Source organism: Schistocerca nitens, chromosome 4, assembly GCF_023898315.1.
Source record: "Schistocerca nitens isolate TAMUIC-IGC-003100 chromosome 4, iqSchNite1.1, whole genome shotgun sequence".
Classification (NCBI taxonomy): Eukaryota; Metazoa; Arthropoda; class Insecta; order Orthoptera; family Acrididae; genus Schistocerca; species Schistocerca nitens.
In genome coordinates this window covers 354,048,878-354,066,702 of record NC_064617.1, presented here as the reverse complement: position 1 = coordinate 354,066,702, position 17,825 = coordinate 354,048,878, and the positions used below count along the sequence as shown (strand labels likewise).

Below are 17,825 nucleotides of genomic sequence, written 5' to 3'. Positions count from 1 at the left end.
TTTGCTACTGCATCTGCTCATGGTCTAAAAGTAAACGTCATGCAATGCAGACAAGTGTTGGAATCCACTCCTTTTATCATTTCCTTCATGAAGAGTACCAAAGCTGTATATCTGTTGAAAACATTTTAAAGTTCTCAATCTCGGCTGTTTTTGACAAGCATACACATCATTACCTCTTGCACGATTGGTCAATACGTTCTTAAAGGTGATTTTCATGTGCAGTAGGTGTCAATATTGTTAACAATTATCCGCCGTTTTATAATCGGATAATTGTACAACACATTGACAACTACTGGCCTTGAAAGTGGGCTGTAAAGCCGAAATTTGTCAGTCGTTCAAGATGTAAAAAAGCGAATGCTTGTCAAAAACAACCGAAGTGGAAAAACTTCTAAATGTTGTTCTTTTATTTTTTAAAGCGCATTTCGGTTGTTTACTGGAAGTATTAATTTGATGGAATTTCAAAGGCAGTTTGCCTCAATTTTTAACCGACCAAAAACAGTAAAATCTTTCAGCTGGTGGCTGTGTGAAGATCATTACAACACGTAATACCACAGTGTTTCCTCGCCATACAGCGCCCACCGACCTCCAGCAATAATGCCAGCGTCCACTTGATGCCACACTGCATCTGCCCACGTGATCGCGACGCGGCGGATCTTTGTCACATTTCTGCTCTCGCACTGGTAAGCATAAAATTGACCTTTTAGTGTAATTTGAATTTCCACGCGAAATAACTTCGATTAACTCAGTAAACGAATTGCAGCAACAACACGCATATGACGGTATGGGTGTATTTATCATGAGTCATTTTCATAATTTAAATTCTACTATGAGCGTTGCAGTTATGTATCCGATTCTGCATATTTGAGTCTTACTACTCAGCCAGTAGCAATTATGACTGTGTGGACGATGTGGCCTATTCTACACCTTATTTTAGATCTATGTGACGATGCTGTGCTGACTATATTTATATGTTTTGACGATGCCATTATCACTTTAGGACATGGTGTAGAAAAGATCTGAGGACGGGACTGAAACGGGTCATCGTCAAAAGAATTGATATTGTGATCAAAGACTGGAATAAAAAACCTTTGATGTTTCTTGATACAATAAAATCCTCTTCTGGAGCGATTTCTCCGCTAGTAGTCACCACCACACACGACACAAATGTTTCGATCAGCTTCCGCTGCCTGCACCCGTATATTAGACCTAACGCGAACGACTATGTCGCAGATATTAGACCGTTCACCATTTGCGACTATTTGACAATGGTTAAACAACGTTCACAGTACTCAATATGCAAAATTCTAAGTGTAACAGCAAGGCAAATACTAGAATTTCAAACAAAAACATGACAGCTTATAAATACAATCATAGAAACCAATGCGTGTCGTGTACTGTACTTTGTTCACTCGTTTTATCAAAGTAATTTTGCATAGAAAAACTATATACAGCAATAAACAATTTTATGCTTACCAAGATGAGTGCATAAAAACGTTCAAGATTCATTGCGTCGCAGTCACCTGGGTGGATGCCGGCTGGCGTCAGACGGCAGCCCAATAGCGAGAAAGCTCTCCAGCATATTCTGTTTTGATCTTGAGGTAGCCGTGAGTTTTTTCACGATAATATTTTTGGAATGTTTCACTATTACTGGTGAGTAAAAGTGAAGCCAATTATCTCTGAGTTTCCACGAAATCGATACTTTTTAACAGACACCCGAAATACAGTTACAAAATAAAGGAAGGAGTGGACCAAAGTTCACGACTGTGTCTACACTGTGCACAGTGTGGTATCGATAGCTGCGATGCCAGGGCGTAGGTGCAAGTTCTTAAGTTGGCACTACGACAGACAACGACGACAGACAACGACAGACAACGACGACAGACAACGACGACAGACAACGACGAAAGCGCCTCTAGCCGGCGCTGTGTCGGTCTACGAGCTCCGCTGCAGATTCAGCCCATTTCATCAGGAGCAGACAGCCTAGAAATATCACTTCAACTTCAGAGGGTGTTGGATTGCTATTGAGACTATGTACTACTTACGACGGGTCTAAGGCTTCGCACCTCGCTGCAAGGTTATGTAACCATTTATTAACTTGTTCTTGCCTATAGTAAACATGTATAATTCACTCTACAGTACCGAGAGATTTTTCACCTTTTCCTGCTCCTACTCATTTCCTGCATTCGGCCAACCTTTCAGTTTTCAGGAGCAGACCCACGCGCCGCCTTCCAGGCGGGATACAAAATATAGTTTACCACTAGACCTCCAGCAGATATAACACAACAACAGTTCAATCAGAAGACAACGCTTCCTCCAGATTCGTATGCGACAGTGTTGCCAAATCGATCAGATGGCCAGACTTATAATTCTTGACTGGGCAGACAGTTTTATTCGCACCTTAAGTGAACGACTCGGACTCAGTGTGTGCAGCGGTATGCCAGCGGCCAGGTTTTATGTCAAATACTGTACTAGAACCACAGTTTCGTATTTTGAGGGCTTTCAAATAAGAACAATGGTTTGCAGATCTGTATTATATATATATATATAAATAATATGGTGAACATCGATAGAAATGTGTGTATATTCAACGCATTGATTGGCAGCACACACCGACACTAAATAATTTGTATGGCAGAAGAACTTTGGGTATCATGGAGTAGTTGGACAATATGAAATACTGTGGTTCCTCAACCGTCGAGCGGTACTCCCAAGCAAGAGACTATAATCTACCTCAAAATGTTCCTCTGATGATTCAGTGTGACTCTCCAGACATTAAGCGAGCTACAGCGCAGTTATGGCGTGGTTTCAAAAAAAATTAGAAGTAAATTTTTAAAAATATGCAATGCTTGTTAAAAATTTACACTAATGTTTGATCCAAGATGGCATGTCAGGCAATATGGAATATCTGGTTTTCCAAACCTACCTTGAATACACGGGTGCTGAGAACGAAGTTTAGATTTGTGACTTGTGCCAATAGATGAATGTAAAACGAATTACCTCTAGGACACAAACAAGTGTTTCAGCACTATTCTAAAGTTTACACGGTTAACAGATTTACTATGGAATAAAATTCTTTTTTGTTACAGATAAGTAATTATTTTAAATGTTTGAACTAAGAGAAATCTCAAAACTGAATTTTGTGTACATAAAATATTTGTTTCCAAATATAAAAGATTCTCTGTATTTGTACAAATCGGTTCCATATTTCCTGGCTATTCCATATTACCCTCCAAACGCAAATCTTTTTAAGAACTTTTCTGATGGTGAGTTTTTTTTAATTTTACTAAGAAAAATACACATGCTTATTGCCAAACATTTGAAGTTTATCATAAAGTGTGTCAGCGCAAAAAATGAGTTCAATTTGGAGACACACTATCCAGTTAGATTAATGTGACCACCTGTCAAAAGCCTAAATAACTAGATTTTTCAGCACGGACCGCTGCGAAACGTGCAGGGAGAGAGAGAGAGAGAGAGAGTCAATGAGGTTCTCGAAGGTACCGACAGGTATGTAGAGCCAGCTGCATATATTTCTCGGTGTAGGATCCATGGAGCGAACAGCTCGATCGAAGTGGTTAGGCCGGCCGTGGTGGTCTCGCGGTTCTAGGCGCACAGTCCGGAACCGTGCGACTGCTACGGTCGCAGGTTCGAATCCTGCCTCGGGCATGGCTGTGTGTGATGTCCTTAGGTTAGTTAGGTTTAAGTAGTTCTAAGTTCTAGAGGACTGATGACCACAGCAGTTGAGTCCCATAGTGCTCAGAGCCATTTGAACCATTTGAAGTGGTTATACAGTTGTCGACTGGACTTAAATCTGGGGAATTTGGTGGCCAGAGGAGTACGGTAAACTCACCCTGGTGCTCTTAGAAACATGTAACACACAGCGAGCTGTGTGACACGTTGCATTGTTCTGCTGCTAGATGCCAAGCTGCCGAGGAAACACAACATGCATGTACACCTGCATGTAGGGGTGGACTTGGTCCCCAAGGATAGATGCATTCTTGCTTTAATCCATCGTCTCTTTCAGAATGACGAAATCACACAGTGAATGACACGGAAACATTCCCCAGACGTAACACTACCTCCTCCTGCCTGGACCCTTTCGACGGTTGTTGTAGGATGCTGGTTTTCAGACATATCATGCCGTATACACCGACGGACATCTGTGCGACGTAGCATAAAATGTGACTCATTTAAAAGGGCCACCTGCCGCAGCTCAATGGACGTCCAGTAGCAGTACCGGCGTGTAAATTGCGGCCTTCGTCGCCGATGAACAGAAATCAGCATGGGTGCATGAACCAGGCGCCTGCCGCGGAGGCTGATACGCTGCAACGTTCGCTGAACGGTCGTTGATGGTGCCTTCGATCATCTGCGCGGTCAGCTGCTCAACAGTTGCATAAGTCCTCACCCGTTCGCATTTCCGTGTCTGCCACTCACCCCTGTCATGTATGGCCTGTGGAGGAACACTTTAGCCTCGGCGCTGGTTTTAGATAGCGCCAGTTTACAAACTTTGCCGTTTTGTAAATGCTTCCATCTTTCGCCAAAAACCCAGCGGTCATGCCCTTTTAGACGTCAGATAAATCGCTCCGTTTACACATTACGACAACGTCTCCACTGTTTCCCGCATCCCCCGATACGCCTCCGCTGCTACCGCTGCCACCTGCCGTCTGAGAGTGGTTATTGGACGCCGGTGTCTAACATAGGCAATAGTCAGATAATGTGACTGGATCGTGTACAACAGTAAATAATATTCCATGATACCAGAACTTCATCTGTTTGTGTCGTAAATACACTGAAGCGTCTAAGAAACTGGTATAGGCATATGTATTCAAACACAGATATATGTAAACAGACAGAATATGGCGCTGCGGTCGGCAACGCCTATATAAGACAAGAGTTTAACGAAGTGAGTTTGAACGAGGTGTTATAGTCGGCACACGAGAGATGGGACACAGCAACTCTGAGGTAGCCATGAAGTAGGGATTTTCCCGTACCACCATTGCAAGAGTGTTCCGTGAATATAATGAATCCGGTAAAACATCAAAATCAAATCTCCCACATCGCTGCGGCTGGAAAAACATCCTGCAAGAACGGGACCAACGACTACTGAAGAGAATCGTTCAACGTGACAGAACTGCAACTCCTCCGCAAATTGCTACAGATTTCGATGCTGGCCCTCAAGTGTCAGCGTGAGAACCATTCAACGAAACATCATCGATATGGGCTTTCGGAGCCGAAAGCCCACTCGTATACCCTTGATGACTGCACGACACAAAGCTTTACGCCTCGCCTGGGCCCGTCAACACCGATATTGGAGTGTTGATGACTGGAAACGTCTTGCGTGGTCGGACGAGTCTCGTTTCAGATTGTATCGAGAGAATGGACGCTTACGAGCATGGAGACAACCTTATGAATCCATGGACCCTGCATGTAAGCAGGGGACTGTTCAAGCTGTTGGAGGCCCTGTAATCGTGTGGGGCGTGTGCAGTTGGAGTGATATGGGACCCCTTATACGGTTAGATACGATTCCGACAGGTGACACGTAGGTAAGCATCCTGTCTGATCACCTTCATCTATTCAAGTCCATTGTGCATTCCCACGGACTTCGGGAATTCCAGTAGGAGAATCAGACACCCCACGCGTACAGAATTGGCACAGCGTGTATCCAGGGACACTCTTCTGAGTTTTAACACTTTCACTGGCCACTAAACTCCCGAGACATGAACATAATTGAAAATATCTAGGATGCCCTGCAACGTGTTGTTCAGAACAGATCTCCAGCCCCTCGTACTCTTACAGATTTATGGGCAGCCCTGCAGGATTCATGGTGTCAGTTCCCTCCGGCACTACTTCAGACAGTCTCTTCTGCGTGCTCTGCTCGCGGGGGCCCTACACAATACTAGGGTGGTAAACCAGTTACTTTGCCTCTTCAGTGTATATGACCATACTCTCAAATGAAGTAGCCCTAAACATTAACTCTCTATTACGCTGTGCGTCTATGTTTTTCAATACACAAATCGGATTTTACTTTATGATTAATGTAATTATACTGTTTTGATACTTTTACAACCCTTGACATATTTGGATTTGCATCCGTGTCAAAAACAACTGTTGAAATTCTCTGTTACTAGTAAAAACGTGGGAAGTAAGTATGATACAGAAGTTTCGATCATAGCTCTAAATGTAAACAAACAGCTTTATATTGCACTCAAGTGGTAATTTTGACTCTCTCTCTCGTTCTGCATGCGCGTAAAACAGCGACTTTCCCTAATTACAACTTCAACTGTTCATTAGTGCAGAGTCCCAAATTATAAGGATATAGTTGAACGGAGCATTTAGTACTATTCCAGTCACTGCTTTCCATTTTGCTGTCACTGGAGGGTAAAGGGAGAAGTTAAGGTATGTACTATGGGCTATCATGCGCTGCTCGCAACTATAGCAACTCTTTTTTGGGTGCGGTCTTTAGTGGAGAGCGAATTGTGAAGACTGTATGGGGCCAGCTGGCCAGTACCTGCTATCGTCGCTGGCGCTGGCGTGTCCCGGCAGCTGAACGTGCACGGCGCTGGAGGAGCTGCTGGACAGGCCGGACAGCGTGCCCGTGTCCGAAGTCGACGTCGACGTCGACGTCGACTCCGAGCCGGAGGAGGCGGCGCGCCCGTTGTACGCCGCGTACGCCTCATCCTCGCCGGCGCTGCTGCAGTTGCTCGTGCTCGACTCGGGGTCGAAGAACAGCACCTGCAAATAGCACGACTCAGCTGCCCGGATTGTTCTCCTCTTTACTATCTGCCACATCACGCCTTACAACGTTTGTTTGCACGGCTGACACTGTATTTGGGGCGTTCAATAAGTAGCAAAGAACTTTTTTCTCTGAAAGCAGGTTGGTTTTATTCAGGATTCTAATACACCATCTTATTCCCTACTCTTTTGGACACGTAACCCTATTTTTCAATATAATATCGGTTCAGTGCGATGGCCTTACGCCACCTTACTTGGACGGCCTATATGCCCGCATGGTACCACTCTATTACTCGACGTCAGAGCCAACGTCTTGCTGCATCAATAACCTCCCTATCATACGCATACAGCTTCCCACAGAGTGCATCCTTCATTGGGCCAAAAGAGATGGAAGTCGGAATGTGCGAGTTCAAAGCTGTGGGGTGTACAAGGGAGAACAATCCAATGAAGTTTTGTGGATGCTGCCAACAGAGACGTCCAGTTGAGCAGCTAGGTGTTTAATAGCGATCTGTCGATCAGCTCGAATGAGTGCGTCCGTACGTTCCAACACTGCAGGAGTCACAGCTGTGTGCGACCGGCTGACACCCGGGGAATCAAACAGGTTCGCGCGACCTTGTTACGATCATCTACATCCACATCCATACTGCGCAAGCCACCTGACGGTGTGTGGCGGAGGGTACTTTGAGTACCTCTAACGGTTCTCCCTTCTATTCCAGTCTCTTATTGTTCGTGGAAAGAAAGATCGTCGGTATGCCTCTGTGTGGGCTCTAATCTCACTGATTTTATCCTCTCTTCGCGATATATACGTAGGAAGGAGCAATATACTGCTTGACTCCTCGGTGAAGGTATGTTCTCGAAACTTCAACAAAAGCCCGTACCGAGCTACTCCTGCAGAGTCTTCCACTCGAGTTTATCTATCATCTCCGTAACGATTACTAAATGATCCTGTAACGAAGCGCGCTGCTCTCCGTTGGATCTTCTCTATCTCTTCTATCAACCTTATCTGGTACGGATCCCACACTGGTGAGCAGTATTCAAGCAGTGGGCGAACGAGTGTACTGTAACCTACTTCCTTTGTTTTCGGATTGCATTTCCTTAGGATTCTTCCAGCGAATCTCAGTCTGGCATCTGCTTTACCGGTGATTGATTTTATATGGTCATTCCAGATAATTTATGAAACTCACTGCTTCCAGTTGCTGTTCTACTATATTGTAGCTAAATAATAATGATCTTTCTTTCTATGTATTCGCAGCACATTACACTTGTCTACATTGAGATTCAATTGCCATTCCCTGCACCATGCGTCAATTCGTTGCACATCCTCCTGCATTTCAGTACAATTTTCCATTGTTACAACCTCTCGATATACCACAGCATCAAGGTCATTAATGTATATTGTGAATAACAACGGTCCTACGACACTCCCCTGCGGCACAACTGAAATCACTCTTACTTCGGGAGACTTCTCTCCATTGAGAATGACGTGCTGCGTTCTGTTATCTAGGAACTCTTCAATCCAATCACACAATTGGTCTGATAGTCCATATACTCTTACTTTGTTCATTAAACGACTGTGGGGAACTGTATCGAACGCCTTGCGGAAGTCAAGAAACACGGCATCTATCTGGGAACCCGTGTCTATGGCCCACTGAGTCTCGTGGACGAACAGCGCGAGCTGGTTTTCACACGATCGTCTTTTTCGAAACCCATGCTGATTCCTACAGAGTAGATTTCTAGTTTCCAGAAAAGTCTTTATACTCGAACATAATACGTGCTCCAAAATTCTACAACTGATCGACGGTAGAGATATAGGTCTATAGTCCTGCACATCTCTTCGACGTCCCTTCTTGAAAACTGGGATGGCCGGTGCCCTTTTCCAATCCTTTGGAACGCTACGCTCTTCTAGAGACCTACGGTACACCGCGGCAAGAAGGGGGCAAGTTCCTTCGCGTACTCTGTGTAAAATCGAACTGGTATCCATCAGGTCCAGCGGCCTTTCCTCTTTTGAGCGATTCTAATTGTTTTTCTACCCCTCCATCATGTCAGACTCCTCGCCCAACGGCTCACTGGCTTCACTGCGAGGTCTCCGTAGACATTCTGCAAGCACCCACGAATATTTGCGATGCTCTGCTTTTCAGCCAAAGTAAACTCAATGACAGCTTTCTCATTGGAACGCACCTCCATTACAGACACCACTTTGAACGTTACGCATAGCGCCGCCACCTATTGGAACTTCATGAAACTATGGGTGCTGAAGGTGGGACAATTTCACAATGTTCCACAACAAATTTCGCCTTTTTCAATCCACAGTGGCCGAGAAAAAAAAGTATGTTGCATTACTTATTTAGGGCCTTTCGTATTTAACTTATGACCACTGCCCAGACATAAAAGAAACGGGAACGAGAGCGAACTCAGCTAGGTACAGAAAAAAAGTAAATATAACTTACATTTTGCCCCGCGAAACTGACATATTATTTAAGTATAATTCTAAAGAAAGTCGGAAATGTAAAGGATGCTGACTAATAGGATGCCCGTCTCCGTGGCAGAGGTCTCTAACGCACTCCTGTACGCCAGTTCGAATCCTATTGGTGTATGAAATTTTCACTGTCAGTTTGGGACCGGCAAGGGGTGATGGCTTAAGGTTCTTGATCACTAGTGTCTGCGCCAGTGCGCTGAATTCAGTTCCAAACCTCTCCGCAGTGTGTCTCGAAGTTAAGTGAAGGCGACAATGTCTATGATTGATCCGCGCATCAGATGGGGTCTTTAAGTTCGGCTGCCCTCGTGGTGCTCTACGAGAGGAGGAAGCTACGTGGCGACACCGGGATTCACCCTCCCCTTCTATCATCATCATCATCATCTACAAACATCACACCATACTTTACATCTACTTTTCTTTAGTCATCAGTATACTGACTGGTTTGATGCGGCCCGCCACGGATTCCTCTCCTGAGCCACCCTTCTGACCTCAGAGTAGCACTTGCAACCGACATCCTCAATTGTGTGGTGGATGTATTCCAATCTCTGTCTTCCTTTACAGTCTTTGCCCTCTACAGCACCATGCAAGTTTTTCCCTGATAGGTGTCCTATAATCCTGTCCCCTCTTTTTGTCAGTGATTTCCACATATTCCTTTCCTCGCCGATTCTGCGGAGAAACTACTCACTCCATACATTATCAGTTCACCTCATTTTCAACACTCTTCTGTAGCACCACATATCAGAGGCTTCGCTTCGCTTCTCTTCTTTTCCGGTTTCTCCACGGTCCATGTTTCACTACCATACAATGCTGTGCTCCAAACACATTCTCAGAAATTTCTTCCTCAAACTAAGGCCAACGTTTCTTGGCCAGGAATGACCTTTTTGCCAGTGCTAGTCTGTTTTTTATGTCCTCTTTCCTCCGTCCGTCATTGGTTATTTTGGTGCTTAGCTATCAGAATTCCTTAACTTCATTTACTTCGTGATCTCCAATTTTGGTGTTAAGTTTCTCGGTGTTCTTATTTCTGCCACTTATCTTTACTTTCGTCTTCCTTCTACTTACTCTCAATCCATATTCTGTACTCATTAAGGTGCGTTTGCACCAGTGCACGTTGCGGCTAGTCACAGTATAGCTTTAGCCTGCCCCACGCGGGAGTATAGGCGCCCCGTGTGAAAGCAGGTGTGAATAAAATCATTCGCACGCACATGTTGAGGAAGAGACAAGCAGCCTACATAGTCGTGTGAAGTTAGCACCCTTTTTTTCAGAAATCTATATTTTTTTCAGAGTTCTTGATAGATATGAAATAGTTCTAGAGTTCTTTGTACAAAATTTCAATAGTTCTGCAGAATTTAGCGAAAAAAAAACAACAATACTCGAAAAAATTTTCGTATCGAAAACATTCTTTGTCAATTTCCGCAAAATGTAGATAAGTACGACAGTTCTGAGCACAGTTATGAATAGAGCTCCAAGAGTTCTATCGAAAATCCCAGTAACATTTTTTTGTGCAGCTAATAGTTTACGAGATAATTGCAATTTAAGGAGAAAATCTTTTCACTTACTGTGAAGTTGGCACCCTTTTTTTCAGAAATGTATATTTTTTTCAGAGTTCTTGACAGATATGCCATAGTTCTAGAGTTCTTTGTACAAAATTTCAATAGTTCTGCAGAATTTAGCGAAGAAAACGACAATATTCGAAAACATTTTCGTATCGAAAACATACATTGTCAATTTTCGCAAAAATTAAACTCGTACAACAGTTCTGAGGACAGTTCTGAACAGAACCCCAAGAGCTCTATCGAAAATCCCAATAACATTTTTCTATGGCTATAATAGTTTATGAGATAAATTGATTTAATGTGGGACACACTTTCTCTACAGAAAATATAAATATATTCGTACAGCAGTTCTGATGACAGTTCTGGACACCACGTGAAGAGTTCTATCGAAAATCCTGGTAGCCTTTTTTTGTGCAGGTAATAGTTTAAGCGGAAATTGCAACATAATTAAGAACTCTATAAGAGCTCCCACTGTGAAGCTGGTACCCTTTTTTACAGAAATCTATATTTTTTTCAGAGTTCTTGATAGATAAGCCATAGTTCTAGAGTTCTTTGTACAAAATTTCAATAGTTCTGCAGAATTTAGCGAAAAAACAACAATACTCGAAAAAATTTTCGTATCGAAAACATTCTTTGTCAATTTCCGCAAAATGTAAATAAGTACGACAGTTCTGAGCACAGTTCTGAATAGAGCTCCAAGAGTTCTATCGAAAATCCCAGTAACATTTTTTTGTGCAGCTAATAGTTTACGAGATAATTGCAATTTAAGGAGAAAATCTTTTCACTTACTGTGAAGTTGGCACCCTTTTTTTTTCAGAAATGTATATTTACATGGCATAAAACAAAATCAGAATGCGTTTCAGCAGTAGCAATTTGTTTTAATGGTGGAGTAAAAATGGTTCAAATGGCTCTGAGTGCTATGGGACTTACCTTCTGAGGTAATCAGTCCCGTAGAACTTAGAACTACATAAACCTAACTAACCTAAGGACATCACACTCAGCCATGCCAGAGGCAGGTTTCGAACCTGCGACCGAAGCGGTCGTGCGGTTACAGACTGTGGCGCCTAGAACGGCTGGGCCACTCTGGCCGGCCTGGTGCAGTAAAGATTAAAAACAATGAGCAGAATAGGCATCAAAACTAGGAACAACATGAACATTGTGCTGGTATGGGCGGACAGGCAACATGTCACATCAACTGAAAAAGCTGCTGAAAGCATGAAAAGGAGGCCAGAATAACAAAGAAAAGAAGTAAAAATAAAGAAAATGAAAAGGACACGAAAGGTATCAACAAGATTATGGAGCAGGAATGGTTTGCAATGTCGTCATTGAGAAGAGAATGACATACAAATCTTTAGTTTCAGTTTTCTGTAATCAACGTGTTTGCATACCGAGATACTGTTACCGGTATCTCATCCACTATTAAAGCTACATAAACAAAGCTATGGATGAATAATAATATAGTGCTTGCCTACACACTGAACCACATTATTCAACAATGGATTAAGTATTTTAAGCTGCAGTATCTCATATTATGTTCTTAAATCATTAGGAGAAAAAATTTTCTCTTAAAATACATTTTTTTTAAATAATCAAAACATGAAACGTAAATATTACTGGTTTGCTGTTTCAAGAATGTAATAATTCAAAGAATAAAATTTGTTTTTTATCTTTTATTTGGAATAGCGTTAAGTACATTGAACCTAAAATAACATTTACGTGTAATTCAGTATGTAAGAAAACATCAATATTCACTGCACAGTGTATTCCACAGATTTACAATTTTTTTCACCTGGAGCTCACAATATACCAATTCTTTGATAAAAGTTTCATTCCTGAATCTATTGACAGTCTTGCATTATTAAATTTCAGAGTACCAGTAAAAACTACAGGCTGTGATGTACAGGTCCCGTTAACAGCTCTTCTTCAGGATACACTAAAACCTAGAAGGAAATACATATGTAGGGAATTCAGTAATAAATAAGCATAGAATTTATGAGGTGTGAAACAACTAAGAAAAATAAGTACAAAAAATATATACGTGAAATTTAGGGCATAAAATGCTCTTATTCTAGTAACCAAAACAGGAGGCTGTGATACCAGAAACAAAGATAGTAAGAATTAACATGAGAGCTATATTTGTAATATTTAGATACCAACTTTTAGCAGTTGCTTACCTTATAAAGCAAAGTTCCTATGTAGGAACTACTTGTTTCGTCTCGTCGGTCTTGTAGCTGCCATTTGAAAATTTTCCTGTCGTGACATACATGAACAGGTGCGGAGAAATTATCGTTTCTTTTGAAACTTTCTGTACATCTTTATACACGTCATCGTACTGCTTCCAGTAGGTTCCATCGAAGACATATGCCGTGTAGTGTTTGATGCAGATATTAGAATGAATGGCTCCAACGAGATTGTACTCTTGATTGTTGACTACGATTTCTTTCGTGATCGTTTGCAAAACACATTTCTTCCTTTGATTCGGAGGAAACTGATCTTCAGTTAGTGGACAAGTTGTTATATTAGTATCCATCATCAAGTAGCATCCGAATTTCTTTTCTTCGACTGCTTCTCCTTTGCATTTCTTGCATTTTAAATAGTCTTTAGAACTCCATTTGTTGCATCTACAGCCTCTTGCATGAAATTATAACCAAGTCTGAAAAGAACATACGTATCAACGGAAATATAATATCGTTTCACATAGCATGAATTTAGGCACGTCAGACACGATATATTTTTGTTGCAAATCGGGATATCTTTTAATATTTTCTCGTATAATTCCTGCATTCAGAGACAATATTTTTCGAGACATTGCTCCTTTTTTTAGGAGTATAAAATATCAAATCTCTGCTTAAAATGCTGGGAGTTTATAATTTTTTTGTCCAAAACATCCAAAGCCAGATCCAAAAATGGATGGCCCGCCATTTGAATTTTACTTTTGAAATCATCACTGAGTGATATTGCTTGCATGAATAAGGTCATCAAAGAATCGAAACTGCACGTTCCCTTCAAGTTGTAGGTAGCAGATTTGAATTTGCTTGAGGACCCATTTAGGAAAAGTGGCAAATTAATATCTATGAATTTCTTAGTCGAATTCCAGTTTGGGCAATCATCTAAGTAGTTTTTTCTTGCTCTTAGCTTGTATGCTCGATGTGACAACGATTTCATTTCGAAGCTTTTTCAGCATTGCACTCTCCTCCATTTTATTGTTAGAGGTCTCTCTGTTTTCTTCTGTTTTCGAACCACAGGATGAAATTTCAGTGACATCCCTGTTGAAGTATGATTCTTGATAGTCTTTTGTGGAATGAAATATCTCTTTAGAGTCCAAATTGGGCAGTAAATTATTATCTGAAGAGCGCTGAAAACACACACTATCACTCTTGACTGTTTTTCTACGCATTCATAATAAGTGAGCTCGAAGTAGGAGAAAATCTGTATTCAAAACTATTAAAATTTTGTCTAACTCTGTCTCATTGCCATCTTCGTGTTGGGTCTCACTTCTTAAGGTATTGTTCAGTGTGCTCTCAGAATTATCGAGTATATGATTGCTTTTGGGGTTTGTTATCTTCAGCTTCTTATTTTTTCCTCTCCAGTTTTCTTCTTCATGGTAAGGCAATGATGCTTCAGTTGGTTTGTGCTTCACAGTTTGCTTTGAATCTTCTTTTTCCATCATAAGTAGCGCTAACTGTTTTGTTTCCTCATGCAGCCACTTCAAATGTTGAAAAATCAATTTGTCTACTCGTAAAGGCTGCTTGTCAAAGCCTATTGTCTATAATTATGAAAATTGTCCTTCCATCGGTGCTGATGAACGAATAGATGAAGGAATACGGGAAGAAGGATACATCACAGCTGTCCACAGTCGTATATAGTTCATCAACTCTTTCAGCATCTCTGCAGCATTAGGAATGTTGTACTGATTCACATCAAAGAGATTGTCATCATTAGTCTGATTCGTGATGACTTCAGCTTCATTGTAGATACGTTTTGCCTTATCAACCCACGAGTTTGTAGTAGATTCCTTAGAGTTCAAAATTGATTCCAAAAGCCAGTCATCATTGTTTTCAACATCATCAGTTTTCTTGTCATCATCTTTCTTTTCGTCAATATATGAATGACGTGGACCACCTCTGATAGTGATATCAAGATGGCACTGATGTTCCATTGATGAATATTCTTGACCGCACTCATGAATACCAAGACGTTCACTCAACGCAACAACCAAAAGTGAGCTCAAAGCACTTTCAATATCACGAAAATGTATCATCATGCAAATATCGGCCAAAACTCGAAGATAAAGTTGTTTGACTTGTGATTTACTTCTTGAGAAGCATTTCCTCCTCGAAATCATGACCATAAAATGGTTTAAATCTATTCTCAAACAACACGAGGGTAGAATTACTCTTTCATGCAAAACAATATGACTATAACACCTATTCAAATAATCTGTTAAGTCCGAGCAATTGGCTATTGTTCTAGAAATGGCAACCAAAAAAGCCTTACCAAAATCAGTTACCATGATTTTTGGTATGGGAGCTCCAGATCTGACGATTTCCATAAAGAAAAATGACAATAATTATGTGTCATGCCTAGAGGATATCATCTGATAAGTTGGGCAACTGATTGACGATCGATTGACGATATTTGGATCTTTACTAGTGACATTTACTTCGCGGATGCACATGTACTGGTACAGGCATATGTACTTTGACTTAATTTACACTCAGTCAGCCCTGTTTGACAGATCCCCAAATCGTGAAATAACTCGAAATGCAATGCCACCTGTAGCATCTATTGAATCGTATACACTGCTATTGATTTGATGACAATATTTGTGCAACTGACTTTGATCTTTCAGCCAATATATACAGAAGAATGGGTCCAATTCGACTTCGTGAATTTCGTCCCGATGGGTTGTATGCGTTGCGATTTACAGGTTTTCAAAAGGCTTACTCGTTGTTATACCAAATCGTTTGTCCCTTTCACGTTCTTTAGCATTTCTCAAGACGTCAGCATTTAGTAAATTTGGAGGAATCATGTCTCCGAAAGACATATTTTTCGCTTCATCATTTCGCCAAAGAGTTGCAGGCATCCTGTAATCAACCAGTTTAGCAGCTACCTGTTGACTTCTCGTGCCACGAAGTTGTCTTCTTTTCAGGTGATTACTATCATCTGAAAAGTTTGAAAGTCTGCAGTTCAGAATAATATCGTTGTCCTTTTTTCGCTTCTTCAGAGTAATCCCTTCGAAAGTGTCTCCACATTCTGTACATCTTCCTTTGATCTTCAAGAAGTACTTTGAACATTCACACACTTTCGCATATTTGAAAGAAAAGGCACATGGAATTTTGTGATGTTCATAAATTTTATCACCCATCAAATCGGTCCATTTCCCTATTTCCAGTCTTGAAGGCTTTCAAAGTTTCCTCTTTGTTGGTTTTATGCAAGACCATTTTTCTGCTGACAGTAGTAAGTCAAATTGCTTTGTCATGTCCTTGTTGCACGAAGAACCAAAAACATTCCACGACTCATCTTTGCTGTCGTCGTCTTTTTCTTCAACGAAACATTCCAGCCTGAAGGTGTTTCTAACAAAAGTAAGCAGGCCATGGCGATCTTCTTTAATTGTTGTATAAATATGTTTTGAAGACATTTTCGAGCCGATGTCGGCCATGGCATCGGACAGTTTTTGGAAGACCGGATGAGATGGAGTGAATTGAATGCCTCTATCATCGATTACTTTAAATTCCTCCATGCTGAGAAGACGTTTCAATTCTGGTAAATTGTACGTTCTTATGGGTATTACAGTTCATAAATATCACTTACACAACAGCACCGACTGCACAACAGGCACCGACTGCACAAGAGCCCTGACTGAACGAGCATAATGATAATTCGCATGAGAGTGAGTAGTATTGTTACGTATAGTCATTAGGGGCAGATCAAAGAGTGAAATGCAGCGCTGGCGGGCGCCTTCACACGAAGCGGCGCGCGCGCCACCCAAAAAGTGCAGCTGTTGTTGTCATTAGCTTTGATGCTACCGCGAGAAGCTTTCATGCTACCTCTATTGTAACTGCTACGCTAACGTCATTTGTCGATTGTTTAAAAGACGCAGTTCCCGAGTTCATTGTTTCCAGATGTAGTGCCACGACTTTTGCATTGTTGCTGTGCTTTGTTTATGATTTTTTGGTCTTGAGAGGTCTCAGGGATGTATCATAGTTTTTATTATCCTTCCATCGGGCGCAGCTATTCAGATTGATACATGTCGAAATTTTCTGTAAATTACTTTTCAACAATTTGCAGTATTGGCGCCTTCTCGTTAATAGCTTCCCTTTTCCGTATGCCTTTCATTGTTGTGTGATTCTGTAAATTACTTGTCAACAATTGGCAGCACTGGCGCCTTCACGTTATAGCTTCCTTTCTGTGTATGCCTTTCATTCTTGTATGATTCAGTATCGACGCTAATGCTCTCTTGATGAGATATGAGCCGATTGCTCGTTTTTATCCACTGTGCCCTTTCGTATTTCATTTCAGCAATTAATTTATTTCTTTATCAACGTAGTAAGTAGTACAAAGCTAATCCATAATGTAAAATGCACTTAAATTCTGTTTGAACTGTTTAATCGTCATTGTCCGCTGTCTGAACGTCAGATATCAAATTAATACACTGCGCCTGGTTGCGTTATGTTATAGGAATTTTATTATTTTAAGTGGGATGTACCAGATCATGTTGAAGAAATCCAAAGCATATTGTTCGAAGAGGATAATATTATTAGAAATTTACCTGGACAATAGGCGCAGCCAAAGCAGCCTTTGTGAGGCTGTAATCGCCTCATAGATGACGACACTTGTCTATAGTAGTTTTGTATTCCATTCAGCATTTTGAGAGCGTCAAAGCTTCATTTCAGCGTGAGAGAGCGGTAAAATCAATAGATGTTATTGAATTGAAAGACGTCATCAGTCTCTTGTTTTTAATTGTTGTTAACAAAAGTAACAGATAAAGCCTGGAAGATCTCTGTGGAATTGATATGGATGGAACTGAAAAATTTCACCTCGCAAATGAACTTAAAACGTTTCAA

At 41.3% G+C, this 17,825-nt stretch overlaps 1 protein-coding gene across 2 annotated transcripts in view; it reads right to left on the bottom strand.

Moving 5' to 3' along the window:
* The window catches only part of LOC126251420 (glycogen-binding subunit 76A), a 486,662-nt gene that overhangs the window by 31,642 nt on the left and 437,195 nt on the right, over positions 1-17,825 (bottom strand). For both annotated transcript variants that reach the window (XM_049951835.1, XM_049951834.1), the window contains exon 3: positions 6,506-6,729. In XM_049951835.1, the coding sequence (XP_049807792.1) occupies positions 6,506-6,729 (224 nt within the window). The remainder of the gene's footprint in view (positions 1-6,505; positions 6,730-17,825) is intronic.